This window comes from Sceloporus occidentalis, unplaced genomic scaffold, assembly GCF_023333645.1.
Source record: "Sceloporus occidentalis isolate IW3139 unplaced genomic scaffold, rSceOcc1.0.p SCAF_255, whole genome shotgun sequence".
Classification (NCBI taxonomy): Eukaryota; Metazoa; Chordata; class Lepidosauria; order Squamata; family Phrynosomatidae; genus Sceloporus; species Sceloporus occidentalis.
In genome coordinates, this window is record NW_028317235.1 from 424,823 (window position 1) to 449,838 (window position 25,016).

The window sequence follows — 25,016 nt, forward strand, 5'->3', positions numbered from 1 at the left end:
TTCATGAGTGGTACATTTTAAATGTAATTCTTTTACCCTTAGAGTGGGTTTACCCTAAATGAGGTTCTATGCCCCTCCTTTGCTCATATGCCACTATAACCCGAGTAGCTGATTCTGGATACCAGTAGCACCCATAAACGTCACTTGTAATTAGGTCATTTCCAGTCGTAATTTATTTTTATTACTAGCTCTATGAGTGCTGGTGGCATTTGTAACTTAAAAAAACAAGGGTAAGTGTAGACAAGTCAGTTTCTATGTACAGTTAAATTTTAATTAAATCTGCTTTTTAAAATAATGCCCCAACCAGTCCCACATGCATAAAGCATGTCTGTTTTAAAGTTAGAAGCATGTTATCCTTTAACATTAAGCCTTTTTCTGAAATGCAGTCCAGCACCAATATGGCCCAATACAAAACACTTTAATAAGTTCATAAAATTTGTTACAGGATAAACACAGGTAAAAAAAATACTTGTAAATGTGCTTCTCTTTTAACTATGGGAGCGATGGAAACATTTGTTACTCTGGCCTTGAGGCCAGGAAGGGTATAAAGCCTTCCCAGGGGTGCTCAACACATGACTGTTTTTCTGGAGGTTTCACAAAATGGGAATTCTCATCTGGGAATTCTCTTTCCTTGTCCATTTCCACGGTGGCACAGATGTAGAGATGGCTCCGCCTACCAGGTAGGACAGGAAACGCCTATAAAAAAGTGGGCCTCCCCCTTCCTCCCCAGTGTGGTTATAAAGATATACTCAGACACAAATTGTGCAACAAAAACAAAGGGAGGTTTTAATGGGTGGGAGCTAAATGTGGCACAGTGGAAATGGACAAGGAAAGAGAATTCCCAGGTAAGAATTCCCATTTTCCATGCCATTCTAGGTGGCACAGATGGAGAATTAGTGAGATTGGGAGGGAAGGATTCCGGCCTGAAGGACATGCCGACAAATCTCAGAGGCTTGGAGATTGAGCCTGTAGTTCCTTACAAATGTATGGATGGACTTCCAGGCCACTGCCTTACAGATAAGAGATGGGTTCATACAGGAGAGTTCTGCCCATGAAGTAGAGACTGATATATAGTATTCTTACTACCAACTAAATAATTAAGCTACTACACCTTTCTTTCATATTGTCAGGAAAAAATGTATGCATTCTTGTCACCAGTAGAAACACCATTTAAAGGTTTAGTTAAAGTAAAGCACTGGGCTGGTTCTCTGTTAAACATAATAAAACATTTTAATAGCAATTAAGTCTAACAGGCTGAAATCTTAATCGCTAACAAACTCTAGGCTAGCGTCAAAATTATTCCGCTAGCATGTTCATGTAGCGATTATCTAAGATAATCAATTTTTGCTTGCTTTCTTTTGCTGCAGCTTTTCATTAGGCAGTAAGACATTGGAAAAGGCCAGCTTTATTCACGTGGTAAAGCCTGTGACATGCCACATAACAGAAGCCCTATCTGCTGGATAGTTGGGTGAAAATTGTGATTGTGGGATGCTTCTTCCAATTCAGTAGATGATTTTCCAATGGGTAGGCTGCTCACAGTTTTTTTCCTTGTCTCCACAGAAGCGATTGTAAGTAGTCTTTGGGTCAAAGCACAAAATTTCTCTTTCTTCATGAATGCGAAATGAGAATGTGGAGACCGAAGTGCCAATGAAATACCTGTCAGATAGGTTATAAAGTTATTCTTCCTAATACAACAGACACTAAAAATAGTCTCCAATTACACTGTGTAAAAATTGCCACGGTTTCAATAAATGAGTCACCACAATACGTTTTGACCCATTGAGTGCCAGTGAGATAATAACCAATGCTTTGAAATGTTAAAGGATCTAGACCTCAGGTACAACTTTGTGAAAGATGTACTTTGAAAATGTTACACGATACACGATATTTGTAAAGGGAATGCTACCTACTTTTAACAATCATCTTTCATCGTTTCTAAAAGTTTTTGTTCCATGCCTTTACCGCTCACTATTATAATAATATGGAGGTGTGGTCATAATCAGTTTGATCACATACATTTTTTTTTTAATTACCGTATTGGCTCGGATATAGGCTGTCCCCATATAGGCCGCACCCTAAAAGTTTGGTGCTTTTTTAAAGAAAAAGTTTTTTTAATAGACATGCTGCCACTCTGTGTCCCCCCCCGAGATATGCTGCCACTGCCCCCCCCCGAGATATGCTGCCACTGCCCCCCCGAGATATGCTGCCACTGTCCTCCCCCCCCCCGAGATATGCTGCCACTGTCCTCCTCCCCCCTGAGATATGCTGCCACTGCCCCCCCCCCCGAGATATGCTGCCACTGTCCTCCTCCTCCTCCCCCCTGAGATATGCTGCCACTCAGCGGATGTGCCGGTACCGGAAGTTGTATATGCGTATTGCATAGATGTCCCCCGCCGGCCCCGCAAGACACCCGGGAGTCTGCTCCGGTAAGTCTTGGGGGCAGAGGTAAAACGCATCGTGCGGACGTTCACCGGCTGCGGCGATGCGCGTAAACAACCTCCGCTACCGGCACGTCTTCACGATGTGCTTTAACAATCTCCCTTGCCGGGACTCCCCCCTTACGCGCATCGCTGCTGCCGGTGAACGTCCGCACGATGCGCTTAGACAATCTCCAGTGCCGGCACTCCCCCCGTGGAAAGTGCCAGCAGGGGAGGCTGTCTCAGCATATCAGAGAGTAGAATGCAGGTCCCCTGCACCGCTGCGGGGGATCTGTATCATAACCCTGCTGCCTGCCCGGCGCCCAGAACTGCATGTCCCGGGCGTCGGGCGCTAGACCCCGAATATAGGCCGCACCCCCACTTTAAAGACTTAAAGTGGGGGGGAAAAGTGCGGCCTATATTCGAGCCAATACGGTACGTATAAAGCATTTTTCATAAAAATCATAAAAGCACTTTGCTGTGAAAAAAAATCAATTGAACAAAACAAAAATAACAAAATGAGTTTTCAAAATAACAAAATATTTTACAAAGAATGTTGTGAAAAGTTATTTTTTGCTCTATTGTCATCCATATATCAAGCTTGGCTGTACTGCCTTTTACTTATAGTCCTATAAAATGTATAATACATGTGTAATTTCTTATTCGCAAGTTTACCTGGCATGTGCACAGATCCATTGGTCTATAATGGCAATCCCACCATCCTTGTAGATCTCCAGTTCTTCCCATGTAGGCTCAAATTTCACCATTTCAGGGATCAACTGTCTCAACTTTTCTAGGTCTAGTAAGAAAACACAGAAAACTTATTTGGAACATTACAACCTATTTGCTATTTACAGGGAAGAGCTGATGCCTGAAAGCATTTAAACAAAAGGTAACATGAACAAAGTGGAGGTCCTAATGGTAAATAAACACATCAGTCGTAACCCAAACTTTCTTTATTTTCTTCTCAAAATAAATATTGATTTACCTAGAATAGTCCCAAACCACCACTACAATGTAATCCTGCACCCTAGGCAGTTTGCAGGGCCATTTCCCAAGTGTACACTGGAGGTAGCTGTGTGCTGAAAGATAAAGTGTAATGGTGCAAATAATGGCAGAGAGCTCTATAGGTCACGGTAAAAAAAATAAAAAAAATAAAATAAGACCTCTCCACCAAATCATACCATACCAATCAATTTATAGATATATTTTTTAAACTGTTTATTAAGAACAAGCACAGATATGTACACCCCAGTTAGTACATTTCTTTTTACAGAAAAGAATAATGAAGAACATAACAGAAAAGCTTCAACAGTGAAGAATACTATCACCACTTTACCACATTTTCCATTTTCCAACTGCAAAACAATCAACATAAATTAATTCTTCAGATACAAATTTATTAATCATATCATTTAATTTCCTATAAAAAAAAAAATGTTACATACCTGGAATCCGGGCACTCCTCTTCGACATCTTCGCAAGGAAGCTGCTGCAACTGCCACAGAGAAGGGGGAGACCCCCCTCCACCGCACAACCGCTCCAGCAGTGCCGATGCGGAGAAGAGGGAGACCCCCTTCCACTCCAGGACCACCTTAGCCTCCACGGAGAAGAGGGTGACCCCCCTCCACTCCAAAAACTGCTCAAGCCGCACCCTCCATGGAGGAGAGGGAGCGAGAGAGAGACCCCCCTCCTTGCAGCAAATTAGTCCTGTGAAGTAGGATTTGGTACTCGCCCTCTGGTAGTCTGGTAGTTTTGGCACCAAATGGAAATCCCCGCCCCTTCCTTCCGGCTCCTGTTTAATCTCCCAGTTTTCAAGACACAGTGTCCACATAGTCTCTGGTTGTCTTTTGTGTTTGACCTTGGCTTGCTCCTCGACTCCGTTGACTCTCTCTCACCTGACCTTGGTGTGTTCTTGTTGATTCTGATTCCTGGTATCCTGACCTCGGCATGCTATGTTTTTGCTACCCTTGTGTTCTGCCTGATTCCGGTGTCTCCAACCTTGCTCTGGGTGACAAAAATATGATGGAAAAATTGCAAAAAAAAACATTTCTTCTGACTTGTATTTGAAAAAATCTTTTACTCATCCAAAAAAGCTAATGAAAAAACCTGCTAAATAGATTCTACTATTTGTCCTGAGTTTTTTTTCTGCAAGTTATTGGACAATAAGTACAAGTAGCGTTTTGCTATTTCAAAACCAATTTTTTCCTGAATCTGGTCATTCTGCCCCGTGTGCTATTTCAGGTATCTTTAAAGCCGCAAATGCAATTTACCCCATCAAACCATAATTTTTTTTGAAAACTAGACACCTCATGGTATTTCAAATGTTGGTATTTTAACCCTTTCCATGCACTAATCCTACTACCACCCTTTGTCAAACTTTGTGGTAGTAATTTATTTTGTGTTTTTTTATCACAAAAATTGCACTTCAGGTATGGATTTACAGCTCCTGGTGTATGTCACTTTCAAACAAGATCCCAATATGGGTTCAGCAACATCTCCCGAGTATAGTGGGTCTACTGCCCCCACGTCCTAATAGGGTCTTCTTTGAAGCTGGCTAATTCAATTTACCCCATCAAATCATATATTTTTGAAAACTAGATACCCCAAGGTATTTCAAATGCTAGTATTTTAACTCTTTCCATGCATGAGATTCTACCAACAGCCTTTGCCAAAGTTTGTGGTAGTAAATCAAACAACACCCCAATATAACCCCCATGTATCGGTTTGTCATGTTGTTTGGGAGGTAAAATGGCACATTTGGGAAATGCATATTTTTCAACTTTCTTCCCATTTCGGTCAGTCTGTGCTAAAGCCCTAAGCCCTATCTTTGAACCCCGCCATTTACCCCATCAAACCATTCATTTTTTTTAAATTAGACACCCCTTGGGTATTTGAAGTGCTTTTATTTTAACTCTTTCCATGTCAAGATTTTTGGGAAGATATAGCGCTAATTTTAGCACTTGCTCATAAAAAATACATTTTTATTTTTTTATACATTTTTTTGGACTTTTTTATTTTTATTTTGCTGGAACTGGATGGTTCCTCTGATGGTGAAATCACTACATAATTATTTTTAAATGTTACCACATTTGCTTTTTTTATTTTTTTCCATATCTTTTTTTACATTTTTTTAAAATATTTTACTAATCATATTGTGATTAGAAAGCTGGGCCCCATTGACTTGCATGGTCACACGTCCTGGGGTGGGTTGTTGATCGCGTCCTAAAATTTAGTGTATGGTGGATGTTGATGCCCTGTTGATGTAGATGTGGTCGTACATCACCTTCTAAGTGTTAGGGACCAGACGGACACAAAATGTAAAACGCAATCACTTTTATTGTAATAACAATAGTGAACAAAGCCAAATCGTGATCCAAGAGCGTATACCAAAAGGGCCCAGGCCCGGTCAGGAAGCAAGACGGGTACTCAGACAAGCCGGGGCCTGGAATACGGAGATCAGCGAAGTCAAGATCAAGCCAGGAATCAGGAGCCAGGAGGGACGTCAGAGAAAGCCAGGTCATGTACAGGAATTCACTTGCAGACGGAAACAACACAAGGGCTGTTGGCTGGACAATGGGCTGAGTCACAGGAGTGACAGGAGTGTAGCCATGGCAACCCAGCCAGGCTGTATTAGCTAGTGATGGGAAGTTTGGATCATTAAAATGCAGCAGCCTGGCTGCCAAACAGGCAGGAACTCCATTGTGTAAACTAATCCCATTAACAGGATGGCTGCCAGGGGGCAGATTCAGTAGCTAAAGGGGATTAAAGGTTGGGTTGTCTACATGTACCCCTTTTATCAATGTTGATTTATGTTAATGAAGTTCTGTGGTTATATGAGTCTATGTTTTACAAGAATAAACTGTTCATTCCTGCTGTACTCAGTTCAAGGTAGTTGTGTCTACTTATTGGGTTCCAATAGCAGGGTTCCAAGGTGCGCATGCTGGCTGGTGCTGGAAGTGATTCCGGGGACAACAGGAGGATACATCTGGGTGAACTCTGGGAGTTACTACAGCTCTCTTGGCGAACCCGTTACATTGGTGGCAAGCGGCGGGATTGCTTCCTAGTCTGAGGAACACTTCTTTTCCACCGGGATCTATCTCCAGGAAAGAGAATGGAAGTCAACTACGCAGAGCTGATCCAGAGGAATTGTACCCGCCTGAAGCTCTGGAGGGAGGTTCTCCACTTGGAAATTAAGTACAAGGGGAAAAGCCTCCCAACCTTTGAGGAAAGGTTCTGGCTCCAGCGGCAGTTACGGATACTGTTCTTGGGGAAGCAGCCCAAAGAGGAATGGGTGGCTGAGCTGGAGGTGCTGGTCCAGACAGAATTGAGGTTGGACGATGGATATCGGGCTCTGCGGTGGTACGCAGCACAGCTGTGCCTGGGGCTGGAGGATAAAGGTCCCACAGAGGGCTGTGGCTTCGGCGGCCCGGGATTATTATTGGAAATTATAGAAAAGGATCCAGACTTCGGTAGTGCATCGGAGTGTCGGGGGGGAAGACTTCCAGGAGCGAAGGGCGGAGGATATCCCATACGTGCCTGAGCTGTGGGCTGACCTGGATTATTTGGTCACACAAGAATGGGAACTAGAACAGGCATATCAAGATTTGTTCGACCATGTGCAACAGTATGCCCCAGTGACCATGGATTTCATGGATTTTACTGAGTGGTCACCTGAGGATGTTGACCCAGGAGGGGGTGGATGGGACTGCGGTCTCTGCCCCTGAGTCACAGGGATACTGGACAGCTAACCCAGATCCGATAGCGGAAATACGTGACTGTACACCACAACCTGATCCAGAGATTGTGGATTTAATTGATTTTTCTGAGGATGTTGGTCCAGGAGGGCTTGCAATTGACTTCTCTTCCCAGAGAAAGGAAGAAAGTTTTCTGGGTGTAGTAGATGGCACTGCAGTCTCCACAAGCACCCACCCAGATAGAAGAGCTGCCATCGGGGCAGAGTGCCGCTGGCCTCTGCCTGCTCCTTTCTCTGTTTCCCGAGCCTGACCACAGCAACCTTGTAGGGTCCAGTTAGGCAGCCCCAGAGACTGTGGTAGTTGATGGGACTGCGGTCTCCACACCTGGGTCTCCAGAATGCTGGGCAGTTGGCCCAGATCCACACTCCCCAGCAGAAGCGCTGGCAACAGGGCAGAGTGCTGCTGTTCTCTGCCCCCCCCCTCCTTGTTCCTAAGTCCGACCATGACGCTCCCGCAGTGCCCGCTCAGACCACCCCAGCCAAAACACTGGCAACAGGAGAGAGGCAGGACGGCTCCTCTCTACCAGCAATGGAGGTACCCGCAAACCCTATAGAAGAGCTTTCTCCAGGTCAGAGTGCAGCTGGCCTCTGCCCTCCCTCATCAGATGTCCATCCCCCAGAGGATGGTACAAAACCAGCACTGGGGGACATGTATCCCATACAGGTGGATCAGACTGTGGTTGCCACCTGTGGTCCCCAGAATTGCTGGGCAGCTAGCTCGGATCCCCAACCTTGGATTGAAGGGGCCCCCGCCACCCTGTCATCTCCCCAATGGCTGAGAAGACTCCAGAGAGAAGGTGCAATTGTCAATTCTCTTCAGCGGCAGTTATATTTTTCGGGAGATGCAGAGGTCAGGCGGGTGAGTACTGCTCTTTTATTAAATTGTTTTGGGGAATACCAATTTGTGGCTGGCAGTGGTGGTCCAGATATAGACTGACTTCGGAGTCCTCGTCTGGGACCCGAACTCCCCAGTCATTGAGTGCACCCCAGTACTGGTTAGTGGGACAGGTGGCTCTTGCCAGCCTCCTTCATCCACAACTCTTAAGAGCTCCCCGACAGAACTGGTTGCAGCCCCGGTTGGGGTCTGGCCCAAGTACAGTCTTCTTTTTAAAAGGGGAGATATGTAACAGAATGACCTGTCATACAGGGCCGCAAGGTACTCAAAGATGGCTCCAGCCTGGCTGCCAAACAGGCAGGAACTCCATTGTGTAAACTAATCCCATTAACAGGATGGCTGACAGGGGGGAGATTCAGTAGCTAAAGGGGATTAAAGGTTGGGTTGTCTACATGTACCTGTTTATCAATGTCGATTTATGTTAATTAAGTTCTGTGGTTATACGAGTCTATGTTTTACAAGAATAAACTGTTCATTTCTGCTGTACTCAGTTCAAGGTAGTTAGGTCTACTTATTGGGTACACATAGCAGGGTTCCAAGGTGCGCATGCTGCCTGGTGCTGTAAGTGATTCCGGGGACAACAGGAGGATACATCTGGGTGATCTCTGGGAGTTACTATAGCTCTCTTGGTGAACCCGTTACAGCCACACTGACTGCAGATTAGGGGAAGACTGAGAGAGTCAGTGCAGTCCCCCCCCCCTTCTCACCCTGACTATGACTTTGAGAGGTCCTGTCCCCTGAAATCATTCCTAGTCCCTTTGTCCCTCATTCACTAAACCATACCTCTCCTTTCCTTCCTCCCTGTGAACTATAGACCAAAGACATATAAACAGCACTAGCATGTATAGATCACATACAAACCCTATATTTGCAGATATGCATAAATGATGTATGGAAACATAGCATAGTAGGTATAGATCAACAGAATCAACACAAAAAACAAGCTTTGCAGGTATAGATCAATTGAAAATCACATGTTAACTCGGCATTGAAGGTATAGATCAAATAAACAGAATCAGACGTACAAACCCTCTATTTGTAGGTTTACAATAATAATGTATGGAAACAGAGCGTACCAGATACAGAGCAACATAATAACACACACCCAGCTTTGCAGGTATAAATCAATTGAAATTCACATATAAACTCAGCATTAAAGGTATAGATAGATCTGTTTTGGACCCTTGCCTGCCTGACCTCCCTTTTGCCTAGTGATTCTGTACTTTTGCCTGTGCTACCTGTGTACCGACCCAGCTTACCCGACTACCTGCTCCTGTGTACCGACCCGGCTTAGCTGCTAACCTGCTCCTGTGTACCGACCCGGCCTGTTTGCTAACCTGCTCCTGTGTACCGACCCGGCCTGTTTGCTAACCTACTCCTGTGTACCGACCCGGCCTGTCTGCTAACCTGCTCCTGTGTACCGACCTGGTTTGTCTGATAACCTGCTCCTGTGTATCTACCCGGCTTGTCTGACTACCAGCTCCTGTGTATCTACCCGGCTTGTCCGACTACCAGCTCCTGTACCTGTTTTTCATACTCAGTAGTTACCTGCTACCTGTGTAGGTCGTCAGCAAAAGCCAAGACTTTAATGACCCCTGAAAATATTGCTATGATACAGGCGTTATACAGCCGTTTCCAGCGTCACCAGCAACAAATTGGCATCGATCTTGTGTCTGAGAATTGGTATAATTTCGGATTAAGCTTTGACCTCCTGCATGTTGCCAGAAGGCGGTTCTTTAGAAGATGGGGTAGGGGACCCCTGTGGCTTAGATAATTGTTTGGCCACTAGTCTCTGGGGCATTCCCAAATATCTGTCCATTGCCTAAAACGGGATTCCACAACCAGTAGCCATACGGTATCCAGTGCAGTCAGAGCCAGGAACAATGACATTATAAAGACCAAGCAGCTGGAAGGAGGGGCAAAAACCCCAAACCTTTTATCTTAATCACCAGTGGGTCATCAGTAATCAAGTAGTAATAGGGTCACTGTAACGCATCATATGCAGGAGAAGATCAAAAATACCAGCATGAGATCAGCAGGCAAGAAAATTAAAGGGTGAATGATTGAAGACTCTTACAGCAGGGAAAGCAAGATCAACAGACCAGGCCCCACCATGTGACTCTCCACAGAGACATAGACTCCTCTCAGCCCTGCCAGAGGATCCAGGGCACCAGCCACCAGGTCACAGGAGTCACTCCACCACACACGCCACCACTAAAGGCAAAGGAAGTCTCAAACAGATCCTCTTGTTCACTGGGGTTCTCCCAGGCGAGTGGGCCTCAAAACTGCGTCATCCCCCGTGTCGAAGTTTTGCTGGGAACAACGTAAACTTGATCCCTTTGGCAAACTGCTGCTGACAAAGAGGAGAGAACTCCCTGTGTTTTATAGCTACAGTCGCTGAGTAACCCTGGAAGAGAAGGACGGGTCTTCATAGATACATTTTACATTTTCCCCATTTTATGTATTTTCAGGGTAACTTTGCAAAAATATATACAGAAAAAAATATTTATGTTGAAGAGTTCCTGGGGTTTAAACAATATCATTAAGTTTAACACTTTCAGGGTTTAAAAAAAAAAGATGTACTAAGACTGCTAATCACTATATAATAAAGTGGTCAAGCAGCTAAAAAAATAAATTTGTTTAAAATAAATGATTTTGCACTCACCAATACATCATTCTATACCCCATTCTGCCTCATGATCAGAGTGATGCAAAGATGATTGCCAAGGGCAAAGTTTACCAACATTGTGATTTCATGTGATTGACTCCTTGAGCAATCGCATGCATGGAAACTCCTCCTACTGGTTGCTGCTGGTTTGCATGGATCTCCTGGCAGCCAGTAGCAGTCCTGCCACGGATAGTGGCTTCAATTAGCGATCCGTGACAGTAGTGAAGTATATAGTTCTCCAACTTAACTTTCACTTTTGTATGAAGGTAATGTTATGTCCTCTGTTCTTAAGGAGGGTAGGTGAAACTGCATGGGATAATAGACTGTCCACTTAATGAAAAATAATCATACTTTGTTAGAAACCAGTTGAATAGTGTACGTACCATCTTGGTCGGCATCTGTGGCAACAAAGACTTGCTTAAGTTTTAATTTCTTCAACAGTCTGTGGATTTCCTCTGCTGTCCTCTGAAGGCTTGGTATATCTCCTCTGTGACCCCAAATAAAATCTTTCCTCCTAAGATGGACGCCAAGGTAAGGTCCCCCTAATGCTCTTGGTTTTGCCTAGAAAGAAGAAATAGAATGAGTGGACCTCCTGCTCTGTGAATAGATAATATATATACATATTTAATTTCTTAGGCCATCCCCATCTCACCAAATTCCATAAAAGCCCTGGTAAATCTAAAAGAAATGGTAAACCTTCTAGGTGGAAAACGGTCAAGCCGACACGGAACTCCAGGCCTTGAGGGCTGCAAACAGGCAAAGATACAAAATATCTGGCCTATTTGCTGTCCTGGAGTCGCTCACCTCTTCTGTAACACACTTACCTTCACATTTGTCCAGTCCTCACTGAATATGGTCTTGTCTGCTTCGTCATTAGAATGGAGAACACTGGCACGGAATACATCTCCCACTGTCCGCAAGCGTTGAGCAAACACCATGCTGCGTCGTGTCTGAATTCAAGAAAAAAAAAGTTGCAAACTGGGGTCTGATCTGAAACTGCATGTATGTCTTGTCTGATACTTCCCTTTAAATATGCAAAAAAAAAGAACATGTTTTCACTATTTTGCCATCTCCTGGGTATAGTGACACCACTCATGCATAGGTTTGTTGGATTGTTTGAGGGTAAAAGGCCACATTTGGTACAATGCACAATTCAGTTTTGCAACTTAATTTTTTTAATTCAATACTCTGTTTATTGCACATGTTTGAAAAAAAACCAATACAGAGTAACATGTACAAGTATAAAAACAGTTCACCAGAAAGAGGTAGTACACATCGTATGAGTGATGTGAAACAACCATTACAGGAGCACTTTGCATGTTATACAAATATATAGGTTCGCTTTGGCGAGCTATAGGCAGTAGAAAAATCCAATGTCACAGAGATGAAATACAGTGGTAACAAGACGTAAACATCATTACCCAAAGGATAGAAGTAGACAGCATGTGAATCCTGTGCACGGGTAGCACATGATATGCATGTGCGTGGGGTACCGTGAAGGTGCAATTTTTTTCACACCTGGTCAACTTGCACCCATGTCCAATTTGGGACATCTTTAACTACTAGAACTAGAAACTCCAGTGTATTTAAAATTGTGGTATTTTAACACCTTTCATGCACTAATTCTACCACCAGCCTTTGTCAAAGTTTGTGGCAGTAATTGTATTTTTGTCTCCCCCCCAAATTGTACTTCAGGTATGAATTCACAGCTCGTTATATGTCACTGCCAAGCAACACAATATGTCTCCAGTGATACCACCCATGCATAGGTTTGTCAGGATGGGACATGAGCAAATTTGTTTTTTAAATTGGAATTCTGACATCTAGTCATATTGTACCCATGTCATATTTAAGACATCTTTAGAGTCGCCCAATTTAATTTATCCCCATTTGACCATATATTTTTAAAAACTAGACACTCCAGGGTAGTTCAAACGCGATATCTGAACTAGAAGCCAAAATTCATCCACACTATATATTAAAAAAAAAAATGTTTTTAACTCCCAACACAACACTAACCCACTTGCTCCACCTACCTAACTAATAAAATAAAAATAAAAACAAGTTACCCACAAGAGAGAAAACCATCTAAGCAGTACAATGTACTGATGACAGCAATCAGATCAATATAATTAAATTAAAAGTTTTTCAAAAAAGCTTTAAAAATGTAGGATTATCGGGCAGATGTGCCTAACCAATGCTGGAGATGTGGCGCTAACAACGAGCTAAAGTCAAATATTAAGCATCTTGAAGGCGACAAGGGAAATGTGGAAGCTTTATGGGTAGATATCAACTTGGGGCAAAAAAAAAAGGAAAATAACTACTGGTTGGGATATGTTATTAACCACCTAATGTTAATAATGATGAGGAAGGGCAGCTGCACATCTGGGTAACACGTTAATTATTGGAGATTTGAATTACCCGGACATAAATTGGGATAGAGGCACTAGTAGTTCTGCAAGGGGATTCAAGTTTTTGAATCTGTTACATGACACCTTCATGTCACAACTGGTACAAGCACCAACTAGAAAGGATACTTGTCTGGATCTGGTGATAACAAACAATGTTGATCTTGTGTCTAACATTGGCACACATTAACAAGTGGGGGAGCACTTGGGTAATAGTGATCACAATATGGTCTCTTTTGAAATAAACTCAAAAAAGAAATTGCCCATGGGGAATACTAAAACGTGTAATTTTAAGAAGGCCAATTTCAATAAGATAAGGACAGCTTTACAACTTATTGACTGGCATAAACTCTTCAGGGATAAAAACACTGAGGAAAAATTGAGTATTTTCAAACAAATATTAGTAGGGTACACTTCTCAGTACGTACCACTAGGAAACAAATATAAAAGAAACAAATTGAAACCAATGTGGCTTATTGGGGACGTTAAGCAGAAAATTAAAAATAAGAAAATGGCTTTTACAGCATTTAAATCAGACGAATCAGAGGCATCCTATATAAGATATAAGGAAGCCAATAAAGCATGCAAAAAGGTGATTAGATGGGCTAAACTAGAAAATGAGAGGGTGATTGCCAAAGAGAGCAAAACTAACCCAAAAAAATTCTTTAAGTACATAAATTCTAAAAAAAACTAAAAACTAAAACGTAGGTTCATTAAAAACAGAGAGGGGAGTGTTGGTTAAGGAGGACCAGGAAAAATCAGAAACTTTAAATAACTATTTCAGTCAAACTGTGATTGGATGGCTCAGGACAAGGTGCTGCAGCAACTAAAGAAAATTAATGTTAACAAAGCTCCGGGGCCTGATGGTATTCACCCACTAGTACTTAAGGAGCTGAGACAGGAAATAAGTGAACCTCTGTTTCTAATCTTTCAGGATTCTTTTCTTTCAGGAATTGTACCAGAGGATTGGAGGAAGGCAGATGTGGTTCCTATTTCCAAAAAGGGTTCAAACTCTGTGCCCGGAAATTATACTTAACTTCTGTGGTTGGGAAAGTATTTGAAGGGCTGTTTAGGGATAATATTCAAGAATTCATTGGGAAGAACAATATTATTAGCAAAAATCAGCATGGTTTTATGAAACATAGGTCCTGTCAAACTAATTTAATTGCATTCTACGAAGAAGTAAGTAGAAGTGTGGATCAGGGTGTGGCAGTGGATGTAATCTACTTGGATTTTGCCAAGGCGTTTGACACGGTTCCACGCAATAGGTTAGTATTCAAACTGAAGGAAATTGGTCTAGATGCAAATTCTTGTTCTTGGGTAGAACATTGGCTTAGAGATAGAGAACAGATAGTTGTTATTGATGGTAAATTTTCAAGCTGGTCAAAAGTGGTAAGTGGTGTCCCTCAGGGTTCTGTTCTGGGACCAATTTTATTCAACATATTTATAAATGACCTGGCAGTAGGCATTGAAAGTCTTGTTTCTGTGTTTGCAGATGACACTAAACTAGGTAAAGTAATACAGTGCGAGCAGGATATTACAGTGCTGCAGAGTGATCTAGATAGACTGGGGGAATGGGCACACAAATGGCAGATGCAATTCAATGTAGATAAATGTAAAGTTATGCACTTCGGGGTAGGTAATGCACAAGCAACCTACACCCTAAACGGTAGTGAATTAGGGGTAACAACAAATGACAAGGATTTGGGAATTGTTATAGACAACAAACTAGGCAACAATGTGCAATGTCAGTCAGCAAAGGCCATTAAGGTATTGTCGTGTATAAAAAGGGGCATCAATTCGCGGGATAAAAATATAATTTCCCCTCTGTATAAATCAGTGGTAAGGTCGCACCTTGAATATGCTGTGCAATTTTGGGCACCTATTCTAAAGAAGGATATCATAGCACTAGAAAGGGTGCAGAGGCGGGCTACAAAATTTATAAAAGGAATGGAGCACTATAGTTATGAAGAAAGGTTAACAAATTTAAATCTGCTTAGTTTAGAAAAATGGTGCCTCAGAGGGGATATGATAGCATTATATAAATATATTTGGGGCCAATACAAACCATTGAGTGGAAATCTGTTCATAAACAGGACTATGCATAGGACACGTGGTCACGCGTTTAGACTGGAAGAAAGGAGATTTAGTCTAAGGCAGAGGAAAGGGTTTTTTACAGCAAGGACAATAAGCATGTGGAATTCTCTGCCTGCAGATGTAGTTTTATCTGAGTCTGTACAGACGTTTAAACAGCAACTGGATGGATACTTTGAAAAACATAATATTCGGGGATATAATCTTTAATTATGGGTAAACAGCTTATTGATCCAAGGAGAAATCTGACTGCCATTTTGGGGTCAAGAAGGAATTTTTTAACTATGGTTTAAACATGCACATTAATAAGGCATATGGCAGGAGATATGGTTATGGCTCATTTCACAGAAACAAAAGACCAATACAGCATGGCATGGAAGAAAGGTGCACGCATACAAAAAAAATAACAAAAGTATCATAAATGTATCAGGTACAATAAAGTAGCCAAATAACAATACATTAGAGGAGAATAATGCTTAGCGGCCGTACGATGTGATTTTGAAAAGACAATCCATGACCACATGTTGAAAACACTGGTTAAGAGAACACAATAAAATGAAAGAGAAAAAAAAGGTGAGGCATCGAACGGCGTGTCAACATAAAAACAGCAATGTCGATAAAGAAAATAGATAGGAAACAATGTTCCAAGCTCGGAACCCACAACAAGACACCCATTAGGCTCCAGTAATGTGAAGTACACAACGGTCAATCAGGAATCTAAGACCGCGGAGAATGAAGGAGAGGAGAGGAACTTGTGCCACGGGTATCATTTCAATTCGTGTTTGTCCGCCATACCCTTGGAGGACATAATCAAGTCCTCCATTTGATGAACCAAAGACATTTTATCAAGCCAAACCGAGATAGGTGGGGAAGACAAAATTTAGGAATAACTGACTTGGCTGTAGTTAGAATAAGGAAGGTCAGAGAACGTTTGTACTTCCCATATGAGAGTGGGGTGTGATGAAGAAGGACCGCTGCCGGGGACGGGGCGAATTGGGGCTCGACGACGATTTTAATAACTGCGATAATTTTATCCCAGAAGGAGCTCACCAAGGGACATGTCCACCATAGGTGAAGGTACGTACCCGGCTCAGCGCCACACCTCCAGCACGACGACGGTACCTGGGGGAGATAATGGTGAAGCTCCGCCGGGACTTTCTACCAGCGAATAAGAAGTGTGGAAGTTGAAGAATTTTGCTGATTCTGGATGTCAGCACAATGATCTTTACCTCATTGCTTATTCTGCTGATAGCAGATAAGATAACACTACAATCACCTGTCTACCTCATTTCTTAGTTTACTTATGTCTTGTTTGTGTCTCGGAAGAATGTGTACGTATGGTATGTTTTCGTATGTTTTCTTTGCTCTAAGTGCCTTGTTGCGAAAGAATCAGAGTCCGCCACGACAAAGGACAAGTTGTCCCTTTCTTGACCTTCTGTAAGTAAAGATTGCACATGTCTGGGGGGGGGGGGCTATTTTTTCTTCACCTCTTTAAAGTGTGTGTGTCAGCAAATCAAAGTAAATATACCAACAGATGGCTAGACAATATGCTAATAAACTGTTTGCGCTTCTTTGCCTATATATTGTTAGAAAATTAAGGAGGGGAGAGAAGTCTGCGAACTGGACTCTCCCCTGTGCGCACTTGAATAAAGAAGCTCTTGCTTACTCAACTCATTGAACTGGTGTCGTCAGATTTCTTGCCGACATTCACAGAAGCTTAAAGGCCAATTCCTGAATCGCGCTCGAGATAGTCCCCTTATGTGTAATCAGGAGGACCTCGTCCCAGTCCTCAGGCTCTAAGGCCACATTCAGGTCCCTCTCCCACAGTCCCATGTAAAACGGTTTGGTTTGGGAAACTTGTTGCAATAGTAAAGCATAAAGCCGAAAGAAAAGATGCGAGAGATCCGAGGTACCAACACATAAGTCCTCAAACGGTGTGAGAGGCCTACTAATCTGCGGGAGGACCCCAGAAGAGGAGAAAAAGTGACGAAGTTGATGATAAAGAAAATTAGTCTGAAAGGGGATAGAGGGCATGCGCACCAGGTCAGCCAGAGGCTTAAGAGAGTTACCCCCCAACACATGGTGTGCTCTCAGAATTTAAACGCCTGGGGGAGACAGAAACAAAATGTTGTGACATTTTAGCTACAATTATGTTGATTTATACTGTTGTATGATATACCCACTCAAAACATAAGTATGCTCACGTTTTGGGGAAACCGTGAGTAATAAAATGTAAACGAAACAGTATTTTAGCAAGCACAGATCTACTGCTAACACAAATGTTTATAATACAACTCATTTGAAACGAAGCACAAGGAACTGCAGACATTTATGATAACAAGACGGTTGATGCTGTACTCTGACAAGGCAAGTAAGGGTCATAGTTAATATTAGGATAAAGGCTTGGTATCATCTTCCAGTAGCAGGTAAACTGCCTCTATACTTACATTCCAATAATCTTTGCCTCCGTAATGATCATGTAGCAAGTTCTCTGCCCTGTCTATCATAACAGACCTACAAGAAAGAGTAGGAAACCCAGTTAAATCTCTGCTGCTGAGAGATACCTCTATAATAGTCATTTATGCACTGATGTGGATCATTGCTCACCTTGCTGTAGTATTGTTTAAGAGCACATTTGCAATAATGGAAGCTGAGCCCTGTACTGAGAGGCAGGTGACATTTAAGCCTCTGGTCTCTTCATAGCCCCAAAACCATCCTCTGAAATAACAAAGAGTATAAGTATACTTATTTTGGCAATACTTGCACTAGTTTTAGTGGCAAAAGTTGGTAAAACTAAAATGAGAACTTCCTCTAAATTCCCTCAAAGAGGTTGTTGGAGTAAATTACAATCCACCATAACAAATCATAAGAAAAGAGGAGCAATAACATGAAGTTGCCGTGCCACCTGATTAGCTGAATTTATTACTATTATAACTAAATGCAGCATTAAAACATCATTTTAAATAAGTTGAATGACCGAGTTTTTTTCATATAACCCAGAGAGTGCCAGCTATGTGGGCTTCCACGGACAGCTACATAGAATGTACGTAGAAACACTTTTCCTTCTGCATTCTTTTATTATTAAAATAAGGAAAACTAGGTATAAAAACCTATATTTTCCCAAATATAAAAAGTATATTTAAAAACACAACGCGTTTCGACTTTATGTCTTTTTCAAGTGTATTGTCCTTATCCTCTGGTTACATATTTATAATGTGCCTAACAATTGTTTTGGCGCCAATTTCACAGACTTCCGGTAGGGAACTTTCGGTTTCCGGTACGTCACTTCCGACGCAACCTCCGGTTTCTGCTGGGTCCTGGTGTAACCTTTAAAGTGTCCCCTCCAGTTGGTCCAATACAGGGATCACGCATTGTAAAGGCATTACACATTATAATCTGGCAGCCATTTTGGAAAAGGGCAAAAAGGGAAATACTAACAGAAACCATTAAAATTCAATAATAAATCCAACAATATATATATATACGAATTGATAAAATGTGTTGCATCCATATATTAATCTTCTGTAACAGACTGAGCAAAATGTAACCCTTTGTTGTTTAAAAAAAAAAAATTAAAAAAAATATATATATATAAAAAAAAAATTAAATGAAAAAATAAAAATACATAAATTACAAAAAAAAAAAATTATTATATACTTATTTTGTCCATATTAAGAAGAGTCTTCCCATCACAAAAATTAATTGATTTTGAAGTCTATGTTTAGACCCCTAGGGGAAAAAGTGTTCATTTCGAACATCCACTTCATCTCTGTTCGACTTAATTCTTTGCCATAATCCCCCCTCGCCAATTTTTATTTATTTTATGGATTCCTAGAAATGACATTAAATTGGGGTCAGAATTGTGATGCTCTTTAAAGTGGGATGATACACTATGATTGGAAACTTGATTTTTTATATTTCTGACGTGCTCCGCAATGCGGGTTTTAAGCAGTCTTGTGGTCTTGCCCACATACTGCAAACCGCAGGGGCACGTCAGTAAATAAATAAGATTATTGGTATTACATGTTATCAATGAATTAATAGAGAAGACTCTTCGATTTGTATGGGCCTCAAATTTTAAGATCTTTTTGTCCATCTTTTTTGTTTCCCTGCAACCATATATCGATGACATTTTCCTAATATGGAATGGTGGTCAGAAAGAGCAGGATTCCTTTTTGATATACCTCAATAATAACGATTGGGGCATCAGACTTTACTCTATCCCTAACACCTAAATAATTAACAAAACTATTATCTAAGCTGGTGGTGCAAAACAAAAAAATAAATTACAAAACTGGCTCCTAGTCCAGGGAAAGAGAGACCCCCCCAAAATTATTTAAAACATTTCCACCAGTCCCAGGAACAAACTTCAACAAAAACCATGCATGTGAGCAAGGAAAAGTGAGAGACGCCAGCTTAGTAAAGGAGGGAAACACTGAGTAAAGGAGGGAAAAATTGTTTCTGTAAAATTTGCGGTTGCTGTTGTCCACTTAGAAAGGAAAACTGGGTATCTAAGATCCTTAGGCAATGTGTTTACAGGGAAGTTTAGGGTAGTTCCCCTCAAAATCATAGTGTGCATTCATGGCTCAGCTGTAAAAAAGATTGAAATCACTTTCCACACTCATCATCTGGGGGTCTCTTGTGAGTATGTAACACTGACACACATACCACTGTTAGGGACCAGGAAACAGACACATAAAAAAAAGTATAAACTTACTTTATTTTCATAATCAGATAAACAATATGCACATTTTTTTATTTTAAATAACTTTATAAAACAAACTGGTTGTTTAAAACAAGCAGCGTAATTTAAAAAATACATTAACGTGTCGTACTCTGTGCACACAACACTTTTATCTCTTTATCACAATGGCATTTCTCTAATCGCCTTCGTATTTTACTATGACATAATAATAAAAAACGTATTTGAAAGGTACAAGAACCCAAACAATATTTATCTAGGTATTAACCCCTCAAGTCCTGGAGCAATTTTGCTATTTTTGCGTTATGACAGTTACACGATTATTCTCTTTTCCTGTGAATAGTGTACGCATCTAAGACAACCCCCCCCCAATCTGAATATTAATTTAGGAAAAAAGAAAAAGCCTGAATATAAGACGACCCTATATGAAAAAAGTTTTACCAGTAAATGTTAATTCATGTAAACTATGTAAAGCCTGAATATAAGACGACCCTATAGGAAAAAAAGTTTTACCAGTAAATTTTAAATCATGTAAACTATATATTTTTTTTTAAATAAAAGCTATGATTGAGAAAAATATTTTATTTCCTTTTATTTTCCAACCTGCCCCCCCAGTTATGCACATCTGCCACTGTGCCCCATGATATGCCTTTTAACCCTCTAAATGCCACTGTGCCCCATGATATGCCTTTTAACCCTCTATATATCACTGTGCCCCATGATATGCCTTTTGACCCCTATGTGCCACTCTGCCTCCAGAAATGCCTTATATGCCACTCTGGCATTTAGAGGGTTAACAGGCATATTATGAGGCAGAGTGGCATATAGGGAGGTATAAGGCATTTCAGGAGGCAGAGTGGCATTAAGGGGGTTAAAAGGCATTTCATAGAGCACTCTGCCTACAGAAATGCCTTATGCCCCCCATTTAACACTCCCCCGCCCCCCCCAACTTACTCTGATCTCTGACAAACGGGGAAGGTGTGCGCGATGGACGCAGACAACCCCCGCAGCTAACCGCACCTCCTTCCGACTGCAGCGGAAGTTGTCTACGCAAGTCGCGTAGACATCTACACGCTGCCCCGGCTACATGACCGGGGAGTCAGAAGCACCGGTAAGTTTGGGGGGGGGGGTAAATGGGGGGCATAAGACAGGAGGATCCAGGTCCCCTGCAGCGCTGCAGGGGATCTGGATCTTAGACTCATAGTCAGACCTATTTGAGCATTTGCTCTGAAAAAAAACCTTGTCTTAAAATTGAGCAAATACTGTATATATTGTTTTTTCAAGGAGAGATAGAGCTTTCTTTTGATACCATAGTTGGATGATTAGCTGAAAATTTAGAATGAGAAATTTAGTAAAAACTAGCGAAAATTAGAAAAAAAAACACCTAACCTATTTTTACATTTTCCCTCTGAATCCTCACAAAATTAGGTAAAGTGACAGAAAATTCAATCCAAATTTATCAATTCGGGAATCCTGATTTCAGAAATACCTAATTTATATGGAATTTCCATACTTTCCCAGCACATATAGGCAACATACTATAAGGTGCACATTACTTTATACAAAGCCGTTAAATTTTTACATTACGTATGATGGGACTGCAACTCTAATTTTAAACAAATAAACCAAAAACACCCACAAAAGGTATATATTTCTGTAAAGCAGACAATCCAGGCTATCTTATCAGGGTATTTGGGCATTCTACATGCAGTTATTTGGCCACCAATCACAGTCAAAGGTGGCCGCAGAAGTTAGTTTTGTAGATTTTTTGTACAGGGTATGTGTTACGGCAGAGAAATCTATCCTAAATTGTTCAGCCGCCTCTCCTGATTACGGAAATACCCCACATGCCTAGTTTTTTTTGTGGTTTTCTAGACATTACCGGGCACAAACGGGACCATGCGCGTTATAGATTCCAAACGTGAAATTTTCATATTTTGCTCAAGTAGACCTATGTTTCAATTGGGCCTGTTTAGCACCCCCCTAATTATAAATACCCTCATAAAAGTATATATTTATGTAAAGCAGACAACCCAGAATATCTAATCAAGAGCACTTGGACAATTTTCATGCAATCATTTGGCCGCCAATCACTGCCAAAGTCAGCCGTTGCTCTAATTTCCTGCACTTTTTTCACCAACACTTCTGTGTTGCTGAGGATTGTTGGCACAAAGTATGTGTTACGGCAGATAACTCCAGCCTAACGCGTTCAGCCGCCTCTCCTGATTAAGGAAATACCTAATGCCTAGTTTTCTTGTGGTTTTCTGGACATTACAGGGCATAAGTTGTAATGTGCCGGCATACTGGATCACGGTGTGTGCTAAGACAATGCTATCAGAAGCTTAGCAGTCCCACAGGAGAACATGTTCCCATAAAAGTATACATTTTTGGAAAGCAGTCTACCAGAGTATTTCATCAAGAGCATTTGGACATTTTCCATGCAGCCATTTGGCCATCAATCACTGCCAAAGTCAGCCGTAGCAATAGTTTCCTGCGCTTTTTTCGCCAACGTGTTGCTTAGGATATTTTGCACATGGTATATGTTATGGCAGAGAAATCCAGCCTAAATTGTTTTTGGAATTTGCAGGGCAAACACGTATGTGCCAATAGAAATTACCCCCCTTATCCCCTTGTGGCTCACCCTAACACAAAATAAACACACCTTAACACAAAACAAAATAAAGAAATATAAAGAAAATACATTTAATAATCTACCTTGGTGTGGTAGATCATGAAGCACTCATCGATGCAGAGTCCTGGCAAAGAGGGACAGGAAGGGCAGTGGTACCTGGAGTCCTGCCTAATACCCTTTTTGTAACAGACTCTGCATCTTTTCTGAGGCTTCTGTTTGGCACCAGTGAGGGGATTGTACAAGGAAAATGCCTGCCGGTAAGACGCAGGACATTCTCATCCTGCATGTTAGGGATTGACTCCTCAAAGAGGATATCCGTCAGGATTTTTACCTGGAACTCTAGGAAGGTGTAGATCTTCCCAGTGGCACATTTCTTGTACAACACATTTGTGTTGTACATGGCAACCTGGGTGAGGTAAATGGCCACCTTTCTGTACCAGGTCTTGGTCTTATGCAGCACCAGGTACGGCTGCAGACACTGGTCAGAAAGATCTACACCCCCCATGTTCCTGTTGTAGTTGGTGATGCACTGAAGCTTGAGCACCTGTGTATCACCTTCCCCACGTACACGGACAGGTACCACCTTCTCTTTGTGTTATAGTGCAGAGGATATACACATCCTTCCTGTCAGTGTACCTGAGGGCCAACAGCTCCTGACTGCGCAGAGCACTGGTAGTTCCACATGCTGGGGTCTACTCCAAAAATAAAAAATGAAATAAATCTGGGCTGGTATAAAAGTTACCCACCCAGAGGTGGTAGCCCTTATTCAAATATGGGGATAGCAGGTCCCACACTATCTTCGCACTAGTACCCACAGATTGTGGGCAGCCAGGGGGATCAAGGTGACGGTCCTTCCCTTCATAGATTCTGAAGGAAACCGTATATCCCGTCCCACTCTCGCAAAGTTTATATAACTTTACACCGTACCTTGAGCGCTTGGACGGGATATACTGTTTGAAGTTCAGTCTACCCTCGAATAGGAGCAGGCACTCATCTATAGCAACATTTTTATTGGGGGGTATAAATTTCAGGGAATTTAATAGAAAAATAATTAATAATGGGCCTCAATTTATATAAACAGTCAAATTTGGGGTGCTCTCTAAGGGGGGCATTGGGAATTGTCACTAAAATGTAAACATTTTAGGAGCTCAAAGTACCTGTTCCGGTGCATTATTTGGGGAAAAGCAGTGGTGGATAATATGGGATCTGTACATGACCAAATAGTGGGCTTTTTCACAATGCCCATAATAAGGGTCAGGGCCCAAAACATTCATTTCATGGGGGCCAGTGGGGTGCCAGATTTGGCTTCTGCCTCCTTGGTCAGCTGCCTGACACGGGGCTGCATAGATGTTTGTTTGAGCTGCTAGCAGGAGTTCCAGTAAAAGCAGGGATTACTGGGTTTACCATATTTGGGAGCACCCAATTATATTTAGAGCCATCATCATCTTCCTCTGACTCGTCAGATATTGACGCATTATCCGATGCAGATCTAGACACATCAGATATTGGGTCAATACCTGATGCAGTCAGAGTGACTTCTTCATCAGATTGAGTGAGGAAGACGTAAGCCTCCTCAGCGCTAAAGACACGGTGCTCCATTATGACACTACCCAATTTCTAAAACCCTACACTATCCCCAATTCCCTCTGTGACTGAACCCTCCATCACTGGGACCACTGGAGAAGCCTGACTGCCAGCCTCCTCCCTATTGACTATGGGCCCTGGGTTTGTAAAGGCTTCTGTGGCTACCCCCAGCAGTATTATCTCATCACTGGCTAAGGGGATTATCTCCAGCAGACAGCCAGGATCTGCCACCAGGGAGTGACCACCATTCTTTCAGTTTAATGTTGTATAAATCAGTCTCCCCCCCTATTGTATTGTTAATCTCGTTACTGCCCCTGTTGTCTCTGGGAGGCAGATTAAGGGGGCAGTTTGTGTCCCAATATCTTGTTTTATGTTAATGTGTGTTTTGCTAGATATATCCAGCCCTGTGTGTCCAAAATAAATCAGTCTTCGTTTGGTTTTACCCTACACTGAGTCTCGGCTAGTGCCTGGGGAACCGAAGAAAGTGTGTTGTCCCAAGCTAAGGGAGCACAAGACAGCGGAGGTAGTCGGTCGGACTAGCCAGCTCCGTGACACCCTCTAACCACCCACCAAACTAAACCTAATATTTTATTTTTTGTATTTTTTTTTTAATCCTCTTAGGGACCTCTTGAACATGTTATTAATGCCAGTGATGTCACAATTACATCACTTAGCTCACTTTATTTTTTTTATTATTATTATTTATATTATTATTTTAATGATTTTTTTATTATTTTTTTTAAATGACTAACCCTTTTTTTTTTCTCCTTTTCGTTTTGCAGCATGGGAGGAGGGTGAGATACATGGTTTCTCACTCTCCTCCGCGTACCAGTACGTCCATAGGGGATTCTTGGGATGCG

At 41.9% G+C, this 25,016-nt stretch overlaps 1 protein-coding gene across 1 annotated transcript in view; it reads right to left on the minus strand.

Annotated features, from left to right (window-relative positions):
• Positions 1-1,502: 1,502 nt before the first annotated feature.
• LOC149275959 (GDP-fucose protein O-fucosyltransferase 2-like) overlaps positions 1,503-25,016 on the minus strand; it is a 64,782-nt gene continuing 41,268 nt past the window's right edge. Inside the window, exons 6-11 of the mRNA XM_089504077.1 lie at positions 17,846-17,956; positions 17,686-17,752; positions 11,561-11,686; positions 11,120-11,297; positions 3,093-3,216; positions 1,503-1,656 (exon numbers count right to left, since the gene is read on the minus strand). Coding sequence (XP_089360203.1) covers positions 1,503-1,656; positions 3,093-3,216; positions 11,120-11,297; positions 11,561-11,686; positions 17,686-17,752; positions 17,846-17,956 — 760 coding nt within the window. The remainder of the gene's footprint in view (positions 1,657-3,092; positions 3,217-11,119; positions 11,298-11,560; positions 11,687-17,685; positions 17,753-17,845; positions 17,957-25,016) is intronic.